This window comes from Podarcis cretensis, assembly GCF_951804945.1.
Source record: "Podarcis cretensis genome assembly, chromosome: 5".
Lineage (NCBI taxonomy): Eukaryota > Metazoa > Chordata > Lepidosauria > Squamata > Lacertidae > Podarcis > Podarcis cretensis.
In genome coordinates this window covers 83,107,621-83,127,996 of record NC_137174.1, presented here as the reverse complement: position 1 = coordinate 83,127,996, position 20,376 = coordinate 83,107,621, and the positions used below count along the sequence as shown (strand labels likewise).

At 43.3% G+C, this 20,376-nt stretch overlaps 1 protein-coding gene across 1 annotated transcript; it reads right to left on the bottom strand.

Annotated features, from left to right (window-relative positions):
• Positions 1–413: 413 nt before the first annotated feature.
• On the bottom strand, positions 414–19,123 carry OTOL1 (otolin 1). The gene is made up of 5 exons (XM_079978072.1): positions 19,079–19,123; positions 7,918–8,292; positions 5,395–5,484; positions 4,396–4,467; positions 414–2,164 (listed from the first exon to the last, which is right to left on the bottom strand). The coding sequence occupies exons 2-5, from the start codon at positions 8,282–8,284 to the stop codon at positions 1,266–1,268; spliced, it is 1,428 nt and encodes a 475-aa protein (XP_079834198.1). The 5' UTR covers positions 8,285–8,292; positions 19,079–19,123; the 3' UTR covers positions 414–1,265.
• Between the last annotated feature and the right edge of the window lie 1,253 nt (positions 19,124–20,376).

Below are 20,376 nucleotides of genomic sequence, written 5' to 3'. Positions count from 1 at the left end.
GTTTGGACAGTCAAACAAGATGCACTTATGCTAGACAACCCATCACTTAGTCTTATATGTAAACACGGCCAATGCCACTGGTTAGCCATTGCCAAACTTTGCCATAATGCATCTTCTGTGAGGAAAATGACTGTTCATGCCTCCCAAACCATACGGAGGATTGGTTCACACATTTGCATTCTTCATGTGCTTTCTCACCACTTGATTACCACAATTTGTGTCCCATTTTGTTTCACATCTATATATTATGCAGAAGAAACACTTGCAATCAAACAGTCATATTACTTTATTATAGAACACTCCAAGGAATGCAATTTACTTAAGTACAAAAGCAATTTGATGAGCGAATAGACTTATTTTAATACATTGATTATATGATACAATTTCTACATCAAACTTTCATTGCACTTGATGATATTGGATTGATAAACAAACTTTCTTAAAACGATTAATGTGACTGGAAGAAATGAGCACAAGATATTTTTAGCTATTCAATGCAGATACCTTTAGGTAAAATCCTGCAAGCCTTTTTCAGATTCTACAGTAGCCATGCCCACTCCAAGGAAGGTCATGACTGCAGAAGGAATGCAGAGCTTGACCATGTCTGAATTAATCTAAAACTAAGTTGAGATCACAGAATAATTTTAATTAGCTAAAAATTAAAACATGAACTCCTTTTGGAGGTTTTATCCAGCACCACCTCCCACAGCCTGGTGTTTTCTGGATATTGTTGGACCACAACTCCAATTGTCCCTGACTGTTGGGTGTGCCCAAACTTTTTTCAAAGAGGGCCAGATTTGATGAAGTGAACATGCATGAGGGCCAACCAAAGTTGTTGAGCTTTCTTTAGGATTGAAGTTGCTGAGATTTTTTTAGGATTTTACCCCAGGACATATACTGCAATGGGGGCCAGATTGAATCAACTGGCAGGCCAGATTAGGCTCCTGAAACAGACTTTGGACTTGCCTGGCTTAAGGGAACTGTAGGCCAAAACATCTGGAGAACATCAGGGAAACTAGCTGAACCAGACCACTGCCAAAAATAAAACCTTTATTACATTTTATTATGCAACAATAAAAATGTGCTCTGAAATAGATTCTATGTGCTTTAGTGCAATACAATTAATAAACATGCCTTTTAAAAGAAATATTATAAATATATGGATTGCGGACTATGATATGGATTATAAAATATGCTTCTTTAAAATAAACAAGAGAGAAAGGGGAAAAAATTATTGGTGATGCATTCAAATCCAGACGCCATACTTATAGTAAGATGTCAAGCATTTCATCAGGATATAAGAGGAAACCAGAAAATATGCTGTCATCTTCGGCACTAACATAAACCCCGTTCCAGTCTCGCGTGACCTCCAGCCAAACTTGATCCCCTATGTTTAATTTGAGAATGGTTAGGAAGGAAGCCTGGTCTATCTCTTGCCCATACAAGGTCTCCCGAGACCTGACCATCTTCCTGTTTTGGCACACAATGCTGATGCGGGCAGGCCGCCCTCGGATGGTCATGTGGTAGGAGAAGACATAAGCCCCAGCGATGGTGCAATTAAATTTCCCCGTCAAGGGATTGTAATCTTCCTGGTCATTGTACAGAATCTTGTCAAACTTAATAGGCATGTTGGGAGGTGGGAAAGGCTTGGACAGGCCAACGCTGAAAGCTGATCTGGGGGGGCTTGAGATCTCGCCCTTTGACCCCTTGGGACCTTTTGCTCCTTTCTTCCCAGGGGGTCCCCTGATTCCTTTGAAGCCGGTCGCTCCTTTCACCCCAGGGGGTCCCATTATCCCAATTGGCCCTGGGTCACCTTTGTCCCCCCTAAAACCTTGGTCGCCTTTTTCTCCCTTCTGCCCATCCATCCCATGGATCCCCTCGACCCCCATGTCTCCTTTGACACCTTTGTCTCCTTTGGGCCCAATCTCCCCCCGTTCTCCCCTATCACCCTTATCACCAGGATCTCCACAGTAGCCCTTTTCCCCAAGCTCCCCCTTTTCTCCCTTCTCCCCATTTTCCCCATCGATCCCTGGCAATCCCAGCTCCCCTTTGTCTCCCTTCTCTCCTTTGGTGCCGTTCTCACACGTTTCACCCTTATTGCCCTTCTGCCCCTTGGCGCCAGGCAGGCCATAGTTTCCTTTGTCTCCTTTGAATCCCATTTCACCTAGAAATAGTAAAGACACAAATATAGGGTCACGGGGTTAAGAAAACCACAAGGGACATTCACAGGCTAATTTCTTGCAGGCCTCCTCCCTGCTCAGCACAGCTGGTTAGCCTAAATAAATGCTGAGGAGCAATCCCAATGGGAAAGCTCTTTGAATAGCAAGGGCCCGTAGCTCAGTGGTAGAGCATCTAATTTGCATGCAGGAGGTCCCAGATTTAATCCCTGGCATCTCCAGGTACGCCTGGGAATGTCCTCTATTTACTACCAACCCTGGAGAGCCACTGTCACTCACTGTGGACAATAGTGAGCTAGAAGAAGAAGAGTTTGGATTTGATATCCCGCTTTATCACTACCTGAAGGAGTCTCAAAGCGGCTTACAATCTCCTTTTCCCTTCCTCCCCCACAACAAACACTCTGTGAGGTGAGTGGGGCTGAGAGACTTCAGAGAAGTGTGACTGGCCCAAGGTCACCCAGCAGCTGCATGTGGAGGAGCGGGGATGTGAACCTGGTTCACCAGATTATGAGTCCACCGCTCTTAACCACTACACCACACTGGCTAGATGGACCAATTGTCTGACTCGGTATATGGCAGCTTTCCAACACTTATCAGCAGGTTGGTGACGGAGAGAAACGTGTAGTGACATTGGGTCTGGGAACATCTGATGACCACTATAGTTCTCAGCTGTTCCAAGGAGAAGTCGGCTCGCAGCACCCCCTCCAAATACCTCACACATCTCCCAGAACATGATGCAGGGCTTCACAGGTGTGTGATTACCTGGTTTCCCTGGCCCCTCCTATCACAAAAGAGGATACTATTTTTTGCAAATGTCCATTAGGTATAGAACTGTACATGTGAAGCAGGGGCACCAACTTGCCCCCCCCACACACACACACACACATGCATGGGGGGGTGTCACATGACATGTCCCACCCCCCACCCGGTGCACCAACAATCTCCCATTAGCAACAGGGGATGGCAGCCCCTGCAATATTGGGGGGGCTCAGCCCCCTGCCCACAAATATTGAGGGGGCCGAAGCCCCTTTCATCCCCTATTGTTGGTGCCCCTGATGTGAAGTCATAACGTCTCACGGGGGTCCAAGAGCCCCTCCACCAGGGAAAGAACTTTGAGACGATGTAATTGTATCGACTAGAAGGGCTGTGTAGCCTGGTGTGATTAAAAAGAAAAAGAGGAAAAAAACTTGAAGAGAAGCACAAGACTACAAGAAATTGCAATTTGAGCATGTCATTCCCAACCAGGTGTCATAGCAAAATGGTAGCAACCCATCTACTGGTGTTTCGTTTAAATACCTGGAAGGTTTCAAGGGTGAAGTGAGCATAATTTGACACCAAGGAGGCATGGAGGGAGGGCTGTTGGTTGCTTCTCTAGCAAAATGATCTAGTATGTGTTGGGAGTAAACAGCAATACTTGCAATTTGCTACCTGAATCGGGGAGGGGGGGCAATAAACTGAAAGACAACCTGTTCTTACTCCTCAAATAGTCCTTCTAGTAGCCGCTTGTTGATGAGGAAGACCACTTCCTTTCGGACTTTTCTTCCTTCCTGCTTCTTCTCTAAGTTCTAGCCAGTTGCAGTATGAGCTACTGCCTCCATTTTGGCCACATGTAAGCCACATGACCCGGAAGCTGTACGCCGGCTCCCTCAGCCAATAAAGCGAGATGAGCGCCACAACCCCAGAGTCGGTCACGACTGGACCTAATGGTCAGGGGTCCCTTTACCTTTACCTTAAAGCCAGAATGGCTTTGTTTGCCATGTCTTTATTTTTATGTTTCTTTTATTTTTTCAGTCAGCATTCTTATTAGATTATTTCTTTCTACACATGTACAAACATACTTTACCAAACTATAACAGTATGCTCTCTCGCTCTCTCTCTCTCTCTCTCTATATATATATATATATATATATTCCACTCCTGTAACTTCGTATCCTGCTCCATCTCCCATCTGCCCACTTTTCACATGGTTTTGTGATTTTCTGGGCCTCTTTTCCCTTGTCACCAGGCCTCACTCATTCATCCACCTCCCACCCCAGAACTAGGCACTGATCCACTACAAGCAGTATACAATCTGTGCTTAGCATTGACATGTGACAGCCTGGCATATGGTGACAACTTGTGGCCAATGGAAGAAATTGGGTTCAACGAGAGTGTAAAATTATTATGCTTTATGAACAGCCCCATCTCCCTAACTCTCATCAAATTTAATGTGGCATACCTTGTTCTCCCGTCTTGCCTGGAAATCCCGGGATTCCATTTGCTCCTTGGGCTCCATGTTCTCCTTTATCTCCTGTGACATTTTTACAATAGAATGCTCTGTTATTGGTGTTCTTTGCAATGTCCCTACATGTCCAATGACTTATACATCACATTTCATCTCTTGCCTTTCACCTAAAATGAGGGCACATCTCGTTCCAAACAAACATATAGTAAGTGCAAATAAACATTTTAGGTTCCATTCCATGAATTCAATTGTTCGTCAGGTAATTGTGACCTGTGAAAGAAGGTTTCCTGATACAAAGATGGTCAGACAAATAGAATAAATTCTGCTGGAATCATAGAATTGTAGAGTTTGATCCAAGGTCATCTGGTCCAACCCCCTGAAATGCAGGAATCACAGGTAGTCCAATCCCTGACAGTTGGACATCCAACCTTGGTTGGTTGGTTAATTGCTTGGTTGGCTGGCCTCATCTGACTCAAGCACACCCGCTTCCCCCTCCTCCTCAGTAGGCTGCCTCAGCCTCATTTAAAGATCTGGGGGCAAGGCGCCCACGAAACTGCTGCTACTGCCAGCAACAGCAGCAGGGTGCGCAACGAAGAGTATTCCCTGCCTCTTGAGAGAGGCACAGGCTGAGGGAGAGGGTGTGCTATTTTTTTTTCTTCTTCTGAAATTTTGCACCCCCAGTAGTTTTACACCCAAGGCATCTGACCCTTTGGACCCCTCCCCCCCCCCCCAAATGCTACACCACTGTCTGTGATTGTAAGTTGTTTTAAACTTTTCTTAACATTGAGGGTTGTAACCCAGTCTGGAACCTGAAGGTGAAGGGCAAGATGATGCTGATGGTGCTAACCCTATTGGAGGTCAGAAGCTGAAAAAAGAGGTTCAAGCCTGAAAATATGAAAGAAGTTGTTCCTTCATTTTGTGCTCCGAAGACATTACTGTGCAAAACTGATCCCCATTCATTTTTCAAACAGTTCACTTCATCAGTGTCCATACCTTTGTCTCCTTTGAATCCTCTCGCACCTTGTAGTCCAGGACTTCCTGGTAGACCCTGAAGTCCTTTTTCTCCCGCCTCTCCTTTCAGACCTATTTACAGAGTGGACATATGAAAAATCTGCTGCAAGCAAAACAAAAAGTCTTGTAGCATCTTGAGGGCTAACCACTTCAATATCTCATGAGACTTACGCCGTGACAGATTGCTGTTGGTCTCGAAAGCTTCACAAGATGTTGTGTTGCTTTTGCTGCAACAGAGCAGCAGGCCTGTCCCCCTGGAAGCAAGTTGCATGACCACACAAGTTTGCCAACAAGGCATTGATATATTCTCCTTCACACTGCATCTAGTTTCACTAAATAAGAATGAAGATTACTCATTGATGTTGTTGTTATCAAACTAGCAGACTTCTGAAATCCTAAAAGAGATGCATACTGTAGGTCATTAGCCATGGAAGCTAAATACAGGAATGCTCAAAAGTTACAGAGGGGTCTGAAGAAGGGGCCTTTTGTCCTAGTCACCTTAGTTACTTAGGTACTGTTTTAGGGAGACAACTTAACTCTGCTGCATCTTTAGCCCTGCCACACACAGCAGCCAGGGTGAAAGGGAGGGCAAGCAGATCACTGCACTGGCATGGAGCTGGTGCAGTGATCAGGCCTGGATCAGGCCTCTTGCCATCATGTGATGGCAGCCAGATTGGTTCAGGATCCAATAGATCCCAAGTTGGCTCAACACCCACCTCCATGCCCCAGAATGCCCACATGCAGTGAGCAAAAGGAGTAGCCAGATGCACACCAAAGTTTATCAAGAAGATCGGCAGAAGGGAAATGAAGAAGAGTTAAGAGCCTCGGATATCAGATCTCCAGGTTGATGGACGCTGCGAGGTTGATGGAACTGAGGGCAGGGGCCGGGACCGGGGAGGGGAGACGGAGGAAAGAAATTGGGAATTTAAAGTGTATATAAGGAATTTAAAAAAAAAATAATTAATGAGAAATGGAAAAATCGTGGAATGAAATTTTTATGACCCTAGGGGAAATGTCTTAAGAGATTAAGTTCAATATATTAGTTTTAATGAGAAATAAGATTAAATAAAGTAAAAATGGATGATTAATTGGTGAAAGAAGAGAATGTCAAACTACAGTATATTAAGATAAATTATAAGGATAAAAACAAGGATGAAGGATTTGCTGGAATATCTAAATGAATCAGAATACAAAGAGGGGAGGTGTGAGGAGGTCAAGGAAATAAGTTAAAGAAGGAAAGTTATGTAAAGGTTTGATTTGTTCTTTTCTTTTTCTTTTTTCTTTTTCTCTGGATTCTATGCATTTTTTGCTTGTTTTTTGTCTGTTTTCCATTTTTTATCTTTTTCTTTTGATGTGACTTGTTTTTATGTATTGCTATCTTTTTTGGTTTAATTGGGTGTTTTTTTGTTGTGACTTATGTAACCTTTAAAATTTTAATAAAAATCTTTTTTTTAAAAAAAAAAAAAAAAGGAGTAGCTAGATGCAGAGGAATGGTGGAAGGCACCAGCGAAAGAAGGCTTGGAGCCTGGGATTGGCAGTGTTCAGAGGGAGAGGACTGGGAAGAGGAGGTGTTGGAAGCTGAAGAGCTAACAGGGTTCAGTGAGCAGGAAGAGCCTCTGGCAGAGAGAAGTCCAGAAGCAGAAGCAGGAGAGGAAGGAGACCAAGAGGCCAAGATGAGTTATGTTGGTGAAGAAGCCAGGGTATCTCCCCCTCCTGCTGTGACAAGTTCTCCTCCCCTCTCAGATTGCTTGGGGAAACCTTGGAGAGGAGGAGACTTAGGCAGCTGGGGGAATGCAGGGACTTTCAGTCTCCACCTCATGGGGGCAAGATCAGCCAAGAAGAGTTGCTGTACCCATTAGACCTGGTACTCCTGAGCGGACCTTGCTTCTTCTAATAAAGAGTTAACTTCAGTTATTCCATGTGATTTATTGCTAGCTGGCTGCTGACACTCTGCTCCAGTGACACTGGCATCAGCCTGCAGGTGGCCAGTGGAGGACAGCAGAGCAGGAATGAAGGGCAACTCTTCTCAATCCAAACCACCACCCCAAAGCGGGTTTGGACTGCTCTCCCAGAAATTACAGGGGTGGTTTGGTTAAAATTGAGGTGCAGGGCTTAAGGATTTCAGCAAGCTGCTCTTTTTCACTCACCAGCCCCTAAATAATTTAAGAACTGTTTCAGCAGCAGTATACTTCCACCAGATGCTTGAGACAAACAGATCCTGTGTTGCCTTTTTAAAATCTATATTTTCATATATTCTAGCTTTACCTTGATCATGACATGGCATCTCTCTTCCCCAATGCTTGACTTGTGATGAATTAAAATGTTTGCACCTATTTCTCTCCCTCCCTCCCTCCCTGCCTCCTCTCTCTCTCTCCTCTCTCTCTCTCTCTCTCTCTCTCTCTCTCTCTCACACACACACACACACACACTGCTTATTTCAGTCTGGAAATATGAATGACAAAAGGCCATCATAAATTACCCAATCATGCATTTGCCTTCCCATACCTGGCAATCCTCGCTCTCCGGGTTCGCCTTTCTCCCCTGGGGTGGCAGCACAGCAATCGCAGCAGTTAAAGAAGAAGTCGGATGAGTCGAGGGTGAAGTTTTCAAAAGGGAAGAGAGTGGTGGCTGTTCGGAAGGCGTAGTTTGGAGTGGAGAGCTCCAAGGTGGAGTCGCTTGTCTCTGCTGGTTCAGTGAAATGGTTGTTTTCAGTGGGTGAAGCATCAGATGCACCAAGGCCGTCACCGTCTTCCATGCCAGCCACTTTTATCTTTGTGAACTTGGGCGATGGGGTACTTTTGCCCTCTGTGCTCAGTTTAGCAACAGTGATTACCACTGCCAAGACAGAACACCACCAGTGCATGCTCCCCATTTCTGAGGCTGCTGGAAAAGATTGATGCAACAGTCACACCTTCAGAGTATTTCTACTATTTCTACCACTACTAGTAAAAAAAAAATACATATATATATTCCCTTCCCTTCACCAGCAGGTTCCATGGAGGGTTACAACAATTCAGAATTAAATGCAGTTACAACAGATTACAGTCGCAGGAGTAGGATGGGTCCTGGAAAGACATGTCTCAGGTGCCAAAGGCTTGTGTCTTCAGCATCTGCTGAAAGCTGCATATCAAAGAAGCCAGGACCATCTTTAGGAGAAGGCAATTCCACAATTTAGGGGCTCTCACAGATAATGCCCTCTCCTTGGCCACCGCCACCCCCATTTTTCAGGAAGATAGACCTTAACATCTAGGAGGATCCAGAGGGATTTGGGTGACAACACACTCTCAAATATTTGGAGCCTAAGTCCAAATATTCAAACGCTAATGTGTTTTGCTGAAATAGCAAGGGCTTCTACCTTGTATTTTGCTGAAATAGCAAGCTAGTGCAAAGTTAACATTGCCTCTAGGTTCGCCACCTTGCACCAAAAGATAGCAAGGCTTGACTCTTAAAGCACTGTAGGTCTATCTCAACTAATTAAACATTTCTTTACCCTATATGCTTCCTTATGCATAGCCTTTCTTTATCTCTAATAACATTGGCCCACACCAAAGTGGCTGCCTGGGGACCATTAAAAAAAAATTTTTTTTTCACACTCCACTCAGTTACCCAGTCCCTGCTCTTTCCTACACAAGATAAGAAAACTCTTCCAAGAACTAATTAATCGCATGAGTACAAACTATCAAATATGCAGGACTGTTGGCTTCAGGAGCGGTGCCGGTTTCAGCATTATTTTCATTACAGAGCCCCAATTATGTTCTCCATAATAACTATGTCCTTTTATCAGAACAGCCCAATCTCTGTGGTCAGTTGTATCTCTTAGGTCAGGGCTTGGCCAGCTGTCCATATTTTTTTCCCTTTGACCTATGAACAAGATGGGCAGAACAATCCAAAACTCCAGCTTCTGCTGGACTGGAGGGAATTGGATTGCGTACAAGCGTCCCCTCTGCCCAGCTCTGGTATCTGAGTCTTCCTTCTGCTGGCCACGGCCAATGGAGTGAAGCAAGTATTACTTTCCTTGTGATGAGCTTCCCCTTCCACCCTCCAAATGTAAGGGTGAATAGAGAGGTAGGTGTGTCATGCTGAGATTCCCACTTGTGATAATCAGAAGGCCCTGAAACGATGTATTACTGAGGGAGAGAGGAGGAGGGACTGAACCAGCCTTGCGTCTACTGGATCCTGGGTTGGTCTGACTGCTCTTGCAAGGCACCATTGGGTCCGATCACTGTGCCAGTCTGAAAAGGAGCACTTGTGTGCATATACTGGTAGGTGCATAGGCTCCCCACATAGTCAGAAGTCACATGAAGTTCACAATTACACAGAAAGCCTTGCATAGGGAGAAGAAGGAATTCAGATCCCAGTTAAAGACAAATCGATCAAGCTGAACTGAAACTGAAATGCAGCCATCTGTAGACACCTGCAAATTCTGCAATACAGTTCTCCAACCAGTGTTTACGAAAGTTGATGTAGAAATGTGGTGAACTTAATTTGAGATTGGGAAAATGAGAAATAGAGGGAAGTGAAAATGACAGATCCTTCCATCTCTAGTGTTTAGTTAGACATTTTCTTCTGAGACAGTCTAAGGGGGGGAGGCAATAATTTCAGAACAGCTAGAACAGCTATAGAATCTGGAGAGCACCAGTTTAGAGAATACTGGGCTAGCATCTTGTTTTCTAATGAAAACTGAGAGATCAGGAAAGGATCCTGGAATATCCCTGAGTGGGGCAGGCCCCCACTGCCCTCCTTGTAATGATGGCATTGGGTAGGGCTACAGCCAATCATGGTTTCCTCATAAGTGGCACGTATTTTTGGAAATGCGCGTGCATCTCAGGCTTTCTATTTTTAGGTGTACACTTGAAGCATGTGAAGCGTACACCTACAAAATGTGACATAAAGTGGCTCTCCAGTGCATGCTCAACAGGGAGAAACAGTCGATTCCATCTCCCTGGCTTTTTTTCAGCCGGAACTCTCCGGAATGGTGTTCCAGCACCTCTCAACTGGGCACCGGACTCGTGGGGAGAGAACTGACCAGCCTCAGCAAAGCCCTACTGCGCCTCTGGCTCACGAGGAGATCCTCTACAGATCCCAAAGGGAACATCCTCTACAGTCTCCAGAGAAGGTCTCTTCACAAGCTGGATGTGCAGCTCAACTTTGCTGAAGCTTGTCAACCTCCCAGCTTATAGCTGGTGTGTGGGGAAACCGTGTCTTAGGTGATCAAGCCCCCATGCTGCTCCGGCTCACGGGAGCTAAAGAGGGGGGGGCTTGTTAAGCTGCTCAGCTGGGGCACAGAAACCTCTCTCCATGCCTCAGCAGAGCAGCCTCAACAAGCCTCAAAGATCTGGGTCTTCTGAGGAAGGTGTGCTCTGGCACCTTTTTCTCTAGGAAAAAGAAAAGGCACTGATTATACTTGTCTGGTATAAGTACTTCTTTGTCCTATTCAAATAGCTACATTTTTAGCTATTCTCCTTTTAAAAAACTGTGTGAAGAAGCCTTTAATGCCTGCTATCTATTGCATATTGTATGGCTGATTCATTTATACCAAGAATCAGTGAATTCCATTCATATGTTTAAGGCAGGGGGCCTTCTTGGTAGTGGCACCCGCTCTGTTGAATGCCCTCCCATCAGAAGTCAAGAAAATAAACAACTACTGTATCTGACTTTTAGAGGACATCTGAAGGCAACCCTGTTTAGGGAAGTTTTTAATGTTTGATGTTTATCGTGTTTTTAATATTTTGTTGGGAGCTGACCAGAGTGTCTGGGAAAACCCAGCCAAATGGGCAGGGTATAAATAATTTATTATTATTATTATTATTATTATTATTATTATTATTATTATTACTACTACTACTACTATTATCCTGAGGAGGGGGGGGGAGAAGTATCACATGGAGGAGGAGAGGGGAGTCATGTTTAGAGAAAAAACACTCATCTTTCCGGTGAGGAAACTTTGACAATTGCCCATGGGTATGATTTCAAAGAAACCCTTAAAAACATGAGACTGCAAACTCACTATGCGAGGAGATTAGTGCCTTGGGCTGCATTTTCCTGACATTTCCCTGTTTAATTTCTGCATTACGTTTGAGCTTTTGCGTGACAAAAAAAAGCCACTTCCAGAAACACAGCAAAATATAGCACGTGTTTAGCACTCATTTCCGGGGCGGGGGGGGAGTGGAGTTTGCAAATAACATGGAAATGAGAGATAACTTTGTGTTGTGCTGCAGTATCCCTAGTGAACCAGCCTCCACTGGGTGGGTGGAGCCTAGATGTGTGATCCCACTCCACAGTCCACACACAGGCTGCAACCTTCTCCATGGTACTCCAGAATCTGTCACCTGAGAATTCCTCAGGTCTTTGGATCCCTTGCAACAACAGACCACCTTGTTGTGCTGTTTTACATCCAGTCTGCAGTTGTGGAAATCTACAGCTGTGGAAATTTCAAATTGAAAGAAGATCAAGCATGAGATCCCATGCTTGCAGCAATACACACCCGCTGATACAACATTGACTACTCCAACGTTCTTTTAAAATTTCAGGAAGACAGTTGCCTTTGTTAGAAGTCTGTCAGTTCAGAATTCCAGACTTTTTACAAGAGGACAGAAAGAACACGACCGGTATCCAGCTCAATTAACTTTTCTCCACTGCGACATTACTAATACCAACTTTAATAAAACTTGAAAAAAAACATCTGGTGCATAAGGTTGAGTGAGCAAGAACATTCTGAGCAGCCGAAGAACATTCAGAGTAGCTCATTCAGAAGACGGCACAACTGAATCCCTATCAGAGATAATTCCATAATGATGATCAAGTCAAGCATAATTACACACGTTGAAAGGTTTTAATAGGAAGGAATAAATGGAAGCAAAATTAGGCACTTTTTACTCAGTGCATTTGGACCATATCTGATGCTCCATTTTCATAAAATTTCACATAAATTACTGATTATGGACATCTTTGGTTCAGGAAGGGTGGTGAGAAGCCTAAAAAAGAACTCAGCACATTTCACAGATTTCCTATCTATTAAAAAATACAGTGGTACCTCGGGTTAAGTACTTAATTCGTTCTGGAGGTCTGTTCTTAACCTGAAACTGTTCTTAACCTGAAGCACCACTTTAGCTAATGGGGCCTCCCGCTGCCACCGGAGCACGATTTCTGTTCTCATCCCGAAGCAAAGTTCTTAACCTGAGGTAATATTTTGTAACCTGAAGCGTATGTAACCCGAGGTACCACCGTATACTTTTTTCAGGGAGTGCAGCTCCCCTCAGTTCAAAAACATGCAATGCACAATATGTCCATTCAAATACAAGATGGTACATTATGAGGAGGCAGCCCCAATAGCCATGTAGGGGGGGATGTGTGCGGTGTCATGTGTGTCCATCCCCCCCCCCCGCAAGCTGTAATTCACACACGCCCAAGGATTGGGGGGGTTTGAAATTTTGTGACATAACAGAAAATGACAACCACTATTTAAACAATGACAGCTTGTTTTAAGAACAGGAGAAAATTAATAATAGGATCCTCTGGAAAATTCAGGGCTGCTTGGTGTTATGAAAAATCTTGAATTTTGTTTTCCTTCAGTGTTCGCAAAGAAAGTTATTGAGATTCTAGAACCTGTAGATAAGGTCTCACAAGCCCAAGAAACATGGCAGGGGGACTTTTTTTGTATTGATGTTGTCATGATACAAAATTCATTTGAATTTTTGAGAAACGAGCTCCACACTAGTTTTTAAATTGTTAATCGTAGCATAAACTATTTTGCTTGAATTACACCTTCTGGTACCCCCTGGGTCACCTGTATTGTAAGCATCCTTTTTTCTTATGAAGCAAAAAAAAAAATGTGGGTCATTTAATTCCTGGTGTTCATACTAAATTTCTGTGAACTTGACCCTAACATGCCCCGTCATGTAAGTTAACTCCCTCTCTCCATGTAGGTATTATTGTTGTTGTTGTTGTTGTTGTTCAGGATTGGAAAAAATGGGATTATAAACTATCCTGAGGTTGAGTACTTACTCCCAAGCCTAACCTCATGTGGACCTTCCTACCAGAATCAGTGTATGTGACAGTATGTTAATACGAAGCTGTAGAAATGTACTTTTTATTATTAACTCAGTTGTAAGGTAAAAGGTAAAGGTACCCCTGCCCGTACGGGCCAGTCTTGACAGACTCTGGGGTTGTGCGCCCATCTCACTTAAGAGGCCAGGGGCCAGCGCTGTCCGGAGACACTTCCAGGTCACGTGGCCAGCGTGACATCGCTGCTCTGGCGAGCCAGAGCCGCACACGGAAACGCCGTTTACCTTCCCGCTGGTAAGCGGTCCCTATTTATCTACTTGCACCCGGAGGTGCTTTCGAACTGCTAGGTTGGCAGGCGCTGGGACCGAGCAGCGGGAGCGCACCCCGCCGCAGGGATTCGAACCGCCGACCTTTCGATCGGCAAGTCCTAGGCGTTGAGGCTTTAACCCACAGCGCCACCTGCGTCCCTTAACTCAGTTGTACAAGTAACCAAATTCAGGGGGGTTTAAAAGGACAAAATCAGGAGAAGATTATCCAGACTATTTCTCTTGAAGGTTCTTTCAGATCTTGTCCAAATGGGATTTGCTGTGATCATGTGGGTGCAGAAGTCCGGCCTGCTTACTTCATGGAGCACTTTGTTCCCAATGCAGCGAGAGGGCTTTGTGCCAACAAGCTGATAATAAGGCACACATCTGCAAAGCCCCAGCTTCAGAGTCAGCCAAGAGCCAAACAACAAAAGGGCTGTTTTTCACGATGTTGGCAAAAGGTTGAGGGAAGAAGGTTATGTGGTCACTTCCCTTTTCAGGAGAAGCCCTGGTATGTTCTGCTCCAAGCAGCTGAGGACAATCCGTCCCATTGTATGAACTCCTGTAACTCGAACAATTAGCAAGGTAATGGCCTGTGAGGTTTGCTGAAGCAGAACATCACCTTAAGCGCTCAGGGAGGAAAGTTTGGAAAGGCCCATGGCTATCAAATGCTACACCCCGCAAACAGAAGAGAAGGGTGGTAACAGCGGCAATGCCGGGATTATCAGAGAAAAGAGAGAAAGCTTGGAAGCCCCTGAATAGCTGCTTCTTTCATGGGGACAGCACAGAAATGCAGTCGAGAAACATATAGAATATCTGCAAATTCAGCCAGGGAGAACCTTCTCTTTTAGGCATTGAAACCTAAATGTTTTAGAACCTTCTGCTCCCATTCCACCTTGCTCACACACTACCAAAGGGTATTTCAGATATAACACAAGAAGAAATTTTCAGATTTTTTATTAAGGAAGCAATTGTTTTGGGGGGGGGTTAAGAGCATTATGCGCTTTTTAAATATCTCCCCAAATTTGCCACTGGAGATAGCTGCCTCGTGACAGAAGTTCTGTGTTATGCCTGAACACAGGGCCGTCTTTACCTGGGGGTGCAAGGGGTGTTTACCTACTGCATACCGGTCCCCCTCAATCGGCGGCAGTGAAAAGCAATGGAGCGGAAGTCCCCGCCCACCTCTGTTGCTCTGTTACTCCGTAGTGTCAACCAAAAGCAGTTTCTTCCACTGTGTCATTGTTACAGGTAAGTGATATTCCCCCCCTAAAAAAAAGTCAACAACTTTAAGTTCACCCCCCCTAAAAAAAGGGGCGCTGGGCAGATCTTTGCACCCTGGCGGCGCATATGCTAAACACGCCCTGCATGGACAGGAAATGCCAACATGTGTCAGAGCCCCAATCTTGCATGCACAGTCTCTAATCTAATTTTCTGTTTTTATCTATGTTTTATTTATTGTATAGGTCAAGTGTTTGTGTACGGTTCTGCTGTACAATTTATGTTCATATGTTTCTGTTTGGCTACAACCTGTTTGTTGTCGTCTTACTGATAAATCGGAATTGTCCCCAATGTCTTCATCCCTGACCTACCTCTTACTTTCATTCACTGAGCAGGAACATCTCTTGGAGGCTTCTAAGCGTGTTCGGCTTAACATATTTTGAAGCCTCCTGGGAACTCCATGTTGCTAATGTTTCTGATCCTGGAGAGATTTCTAAGCCCGCTCAGCAAAACACAATTGGAAGCCGCCGTCAGATCTTCCCACTCGTCATAGGAAGTGTTGGGGTGGAACAGGTCGGGTCAGCATCATAGCTGTCAATGTTTCCCTTTTTTTAAGGGAAATTCCCTTATACCTAATAGGATTCCTCGCAAGAAAAGGGAAAAGTTGACAGCTATGGTCAGCATGTGCAGGGTTATCAAAGAAGGGACCCCTGCACTTGTTGGCATGGACTGCAAGAAGATCAAACCTATCCATTCTGAAGGAAATCAGCCCTGAGTGCTCACTGGAAGGACAGATCCTGAAGCTGAGACTCCAATACTTTGGCCACCTCATGAGAAGAGAAGACTCCCTGGAAAAGACCCTGATGTTGGGAAAGATGGAGGGCACAAAGAGAAGGGGACGACAGAGGATGAGATGGTTGGATAGTGTTCTCGAAGCGACCAGCATGAGTTTGACCAAACTGCGGGAGGCAGTGGAAGACAGGAATGCCTGGCGTGCTCTGGTCCATGGGGTCACGAAGAGTCAGACACGACTAAACAACTAAACAACAAAATACACACACACACACACACACACACACACACACACATATACACATACACACCTAGAAATGCTAGAATATTTGCTAGTGCACTCAAGAGTTGGCTCTAGACTCTGTAAGAATAGAGTCATCAAAATCAGTAGTACAGTGGTGCCTCGCAAGACGAAAAGAATCCGTTCCGCGATTCTCTTCGTCTAGCAGTTTTTTCGTCTTGTGAAGCAACCCTATCAGCGGCTTAGCGGCTTAGCGCTATTAGCGGCTTAGCGGCTATTAGCAGCTTAGCGGCTAAGCAGCTAAGCGGCTATTAGGGCTTAGCGGCTTAGAAAAAGGGAGAAAAAAGCGAAAAAAATCGCAAGACTTGCAAGACGTTTTCGTCTTGCGAAGCAAGCCTATAGGGAAATTCGTCTTGCGAAGCGCCTCAAAAAATGGAAAACCCTTTCGTCTAGCGGGTTTTTCGTCTTGCGAGGCATTCGTCTTGCGGGGCACCACTGTACTTCAGTTACTCATTACCAACTTACCGGTAACTGCCTTTGATTTCACTAAATATGACTAAATCAAGATCAAACCTAATGTCTTCTTCCCCTTATAATAGAACATTGACCTCCAAATTATTCATTAGTCCTTGTGGTGTCAACGAGGCCCCATTGTATAAATGTGCATGTCAGTGGCACATCTAACCATCTCATCAACTTCCTATAGACATCTGGTTGGCCATTGTGGGAACAGAATGATGGATTATATGGGGGTTTGATCTGATCTGGCCGGGCTCATCTTATGCACTTGTGTACATTCATATCTAGTCTGCATCCACATCTCCCAGTCCAGAAAAGGAATTTACATTAATCAGCTCTTTTTTAAATTGGGCTAATTCATAAGCCAGGAATATTCGTGTATAGTCAAATATCCTATGGGATAGATAGAAGATAGATATAGATAGACAGACAGACAGACAGACAGACAGACAGACAGACAGATGATAGATAGATAGATAAATAGATAGATTAGATAGATGATAGATAGATAGATAGATAGATGATAGATAGATAGATAGATGATAGATAGATAGATAGATAAATGATAGATAGATAGATGATAGATAGATGATAGATAGATAGATAGATAGATGATAGATAGATGATAGATATAGATAGATAGATGATAGATAGATAGATAGATAGATAGATAGATGATAGATAGATAGATAGATAGATAGATAGATAGATAGATGATAGATAGATATAGATAGATAGATGATAGATAGATGATAGATAGATAGATGATAGATAGATAGATAGATAGATAGATAGATAGATAGATAGATAGATGATAGATAGATAGATGATAGATGATAGATAGATAGATAGATAGATATAGATAGATAGATGATAGAGATGATAGATGATAGATAGATAGATAGATAGATAGATAGATAGATAGATAGATAGATGATAGATAGATAGATGATAGATAGATAGATAGATAGATAGATAGATAGATAGATAGATAGATGATAGATATAGATGATAGATTAGATAGATAGATAGATAGATAGATAGATAGATAGATAGATGATAGATAGATGATAGAGGCATTTGAACAAAAATAGTGCCATTTCCATGTTTATCTGGAAGTATAACTTTGTTCCATGGGGCGCATGGCTGGGTTTATTTATTTACTTTATTTTTTATGTTACTTTTTTAAAATAGGGTTTACATACTGTTACATAATCATCAATAAACCTCTGAGGTTTACCTAGAATATAAACTTTTTCATTAAAAAAGAATACTCATAAGATCAACCATAAAAAGAAGTTAACCTAAAATATATCAGAATGCAAGTTTTTACAAAACTTCTGTATATGCGAATAAAGCTGCATGTTGAAATTGGAGGTATGGCAGGATTGTAGACTTCATCATCACACATAAGTCCAATTTAATAAATGGAGCTTAAGGTACTTGCAGTTTATTTGTACCACTAAGACTGCATTCCTACCTCCACTTACTCGGGAGTAAAACCCATTTACAGTGGTACCTTGGGTTAAGTACTTAATTCGCTCCGGAGGTCCGTTCTTAACCTGAAACTGTTCTTAACCTGAAGCACCACTTTAACTAATGGGGCCTCCTGCTGCTGCCGCGCCGCCAGAGCACGATTTCTGTTCTCATCCTGAAGCAAAGTTCTTAACCCGAGGTACTATTTCTGGGTTAGCGGAGTCTGTAACCTGAAGCGTCTGTAACCTGAAGCATATGTAACCCGAGGTACCACTGTAATTCATTTCAGATTTACCCCTGAGTAGCTATGGTTAGGATTGCACCATAAGACTTACCTGGAAGTCCTACTGAGCAAAGTTACCATGGCTGACTACTATCCCCCCGGAGAAGATTCCTATTTGAAGATTCCTGCAGAGCTGCTGCCAGTCAATGCAGGCTGAGCTGGATGGACCAATATTCTGCCTCAATATAAGGCAGTTTCCTTACAGTGTCTTTGTAATATTTTCTTGATACAGGGATACCTCAGCAGGCCCTGGAGAGCTACTGCCAGTCAGTGTAAACAACACTGGCCTAGGCAAACCAACACTCTGACATGGTATTAGGCATCTTCCTGTGTTCCAAGTTCATTGTATATTTATCTGTGTATCATTTGATGTAAGAAACTATCTAATCAGCTGCCTTGAAGACTCTGTATTTCATAGAAGGCCCTTCCATATAAACATTTTTTTTTGCCAAAATATCCAAATATATTTAGTTACACTTAATTTAAGTTTAGTATTCTTCTCTCTCCCCCCCAACTCAGATTTAATATGTATTAGTATTAGTATTAGTATTAGTATTACTACTCTCTAATAAAATTGGATAGTTCATGTTTTCAGAAGTTGTCTATAAAAAAAAACCTTAAGAAAACATTTGCTTGCTCTAGTTCTTTCTCCTTTGCTCTCAGAACCTCCATCTTGAACTTTGCTCCAGGAAAAAGTCTTCACCCTTGTTTCATACATAATTGTTTTCATGAATCAAACTCTACTGATAGCGACAGTTGAAGCCCAAAACGTTTGTTGTAAAAAGCCCTCCTTCAAAAGAGTGAAACATTTTGTTATTTATCTCCTACCTTATGAATATTCCTCTAATCGGGACTTCTCACCCTGCATAGTACATCGAAGGAGCCAATCTTATTCTCTGGTAGGTTGCAATCTATTTTATTTCTTTAATTACTTTAATCATGGCCAATGAGAGGATGCGGTAGACAGGGAAGAATGGGGATTGGCGACTTCTCTAGAAAGTCAACAGCATGACACTGAAATTGGAGTAAATGCAAATTCAATGCCAACTGCGGGTCAGGAGTCGGTTTTTCAGCTGGTTCTTTGTTCTTTGGGCACTTGCTACTTACCTTTAGAGACAATAGAGTTTTCCTCTAATAGCTACATTGAAAGCAGTTGCTAGTAACTAGACGGTGGGGGGGGGTTGTCAACTTAGAAAGTTATTTACAGCATATGATGTGTCTACCTTCATAACGATGCTATAAAGTAGCCTCTGTTATAAAGATCTCACAGACAGACAGCTGAGGCACCCAAGATGGCAACTTGTAAAGTTCTTTGTGGTGTGGAATGAGTCCACCTTCACTGCTATGCTGTAAAGTCACTTCTGTTATAGTCATCTTGCATACCCCCCCCCCCCCAACATTTTGGGAGGACAGTGCCTAGGCAAAAAAAAAAGGTGTCTACAAGACACCTGAAGCAACTGATGGCTGCTGCTGCTTCATGCATAAGATAGGGAAGAACATTCCCTAGTACAGGATCAATAGCAGGAAATACCCATTTTGGGGTTGTTGCCCTGTGATATTCTGTAGGTACCACAAGTGGAATTTCCCCAGGTGATTAGGTACAGCTAAACCATTTGTTTGTTTGCTTGTTTTAAAAACTTCCTATTTAGGACTTCCAGAAGCTGAGCATAGCTAAATATTATGAGGCTGTGTATGCCCATCTACTCTGCATCCAGCATGCTCCCACCACTGGTTTGGGAAATGGTGTTCACAAGGCATTAGCTACAATCCATATCCATCCTGTCATTTCTTGTGGAATACTGCATTTTTGTTACATTCCCCCCCCCCAAAAAAAAAAAACCTAGCTTCAATCTGAATTCAGAAAAAGAAGGACCTAGCTGGTAGGTAATGTTTGCACAACCAGCTTTTAGGACAAAGTCTAAGCTCCTGCCACAATGAACTGCTGGTGAGGCATGGGCAAGAATCTCCCTTTAATGGCTATAGAGTTTAAAATGTTTCTAATTACACTCTATTGTAAGTAGCAATAAACAGTATGAAACCAATAGAGTGCATATTGCCTTTCATTTATTGTTCAGGGTGATAAATCTACTGCATTACAAGAGGGGTGAATCTTTTTTTTTTTTTCT

Bases quoted from the DNA above. Each gene is read 5' to 3' on its own strand.
- OTOL1 (XM_079978072.1), bottom strand. From the start codon at position 8,284: ATGGGGAGCATGCACTGGTGGTGTTCTGTCTTGGCAGTGGTAATCACT. The intron at 5,485-7,917 runs GTATGGGAAGGC...CTCTGTAAATAG, and splicing joins CGGAGAGCGAGGATTGCCAG to GTCTGAAAGGAGAGGCGGGA. The intron at 4,468-5,394 runs GTATGGACACTG...AAAATGTCACAG, and splicing joins AGGATTCAAAGGAGACAAAG to GAGATAAAGGAGAACATGGA.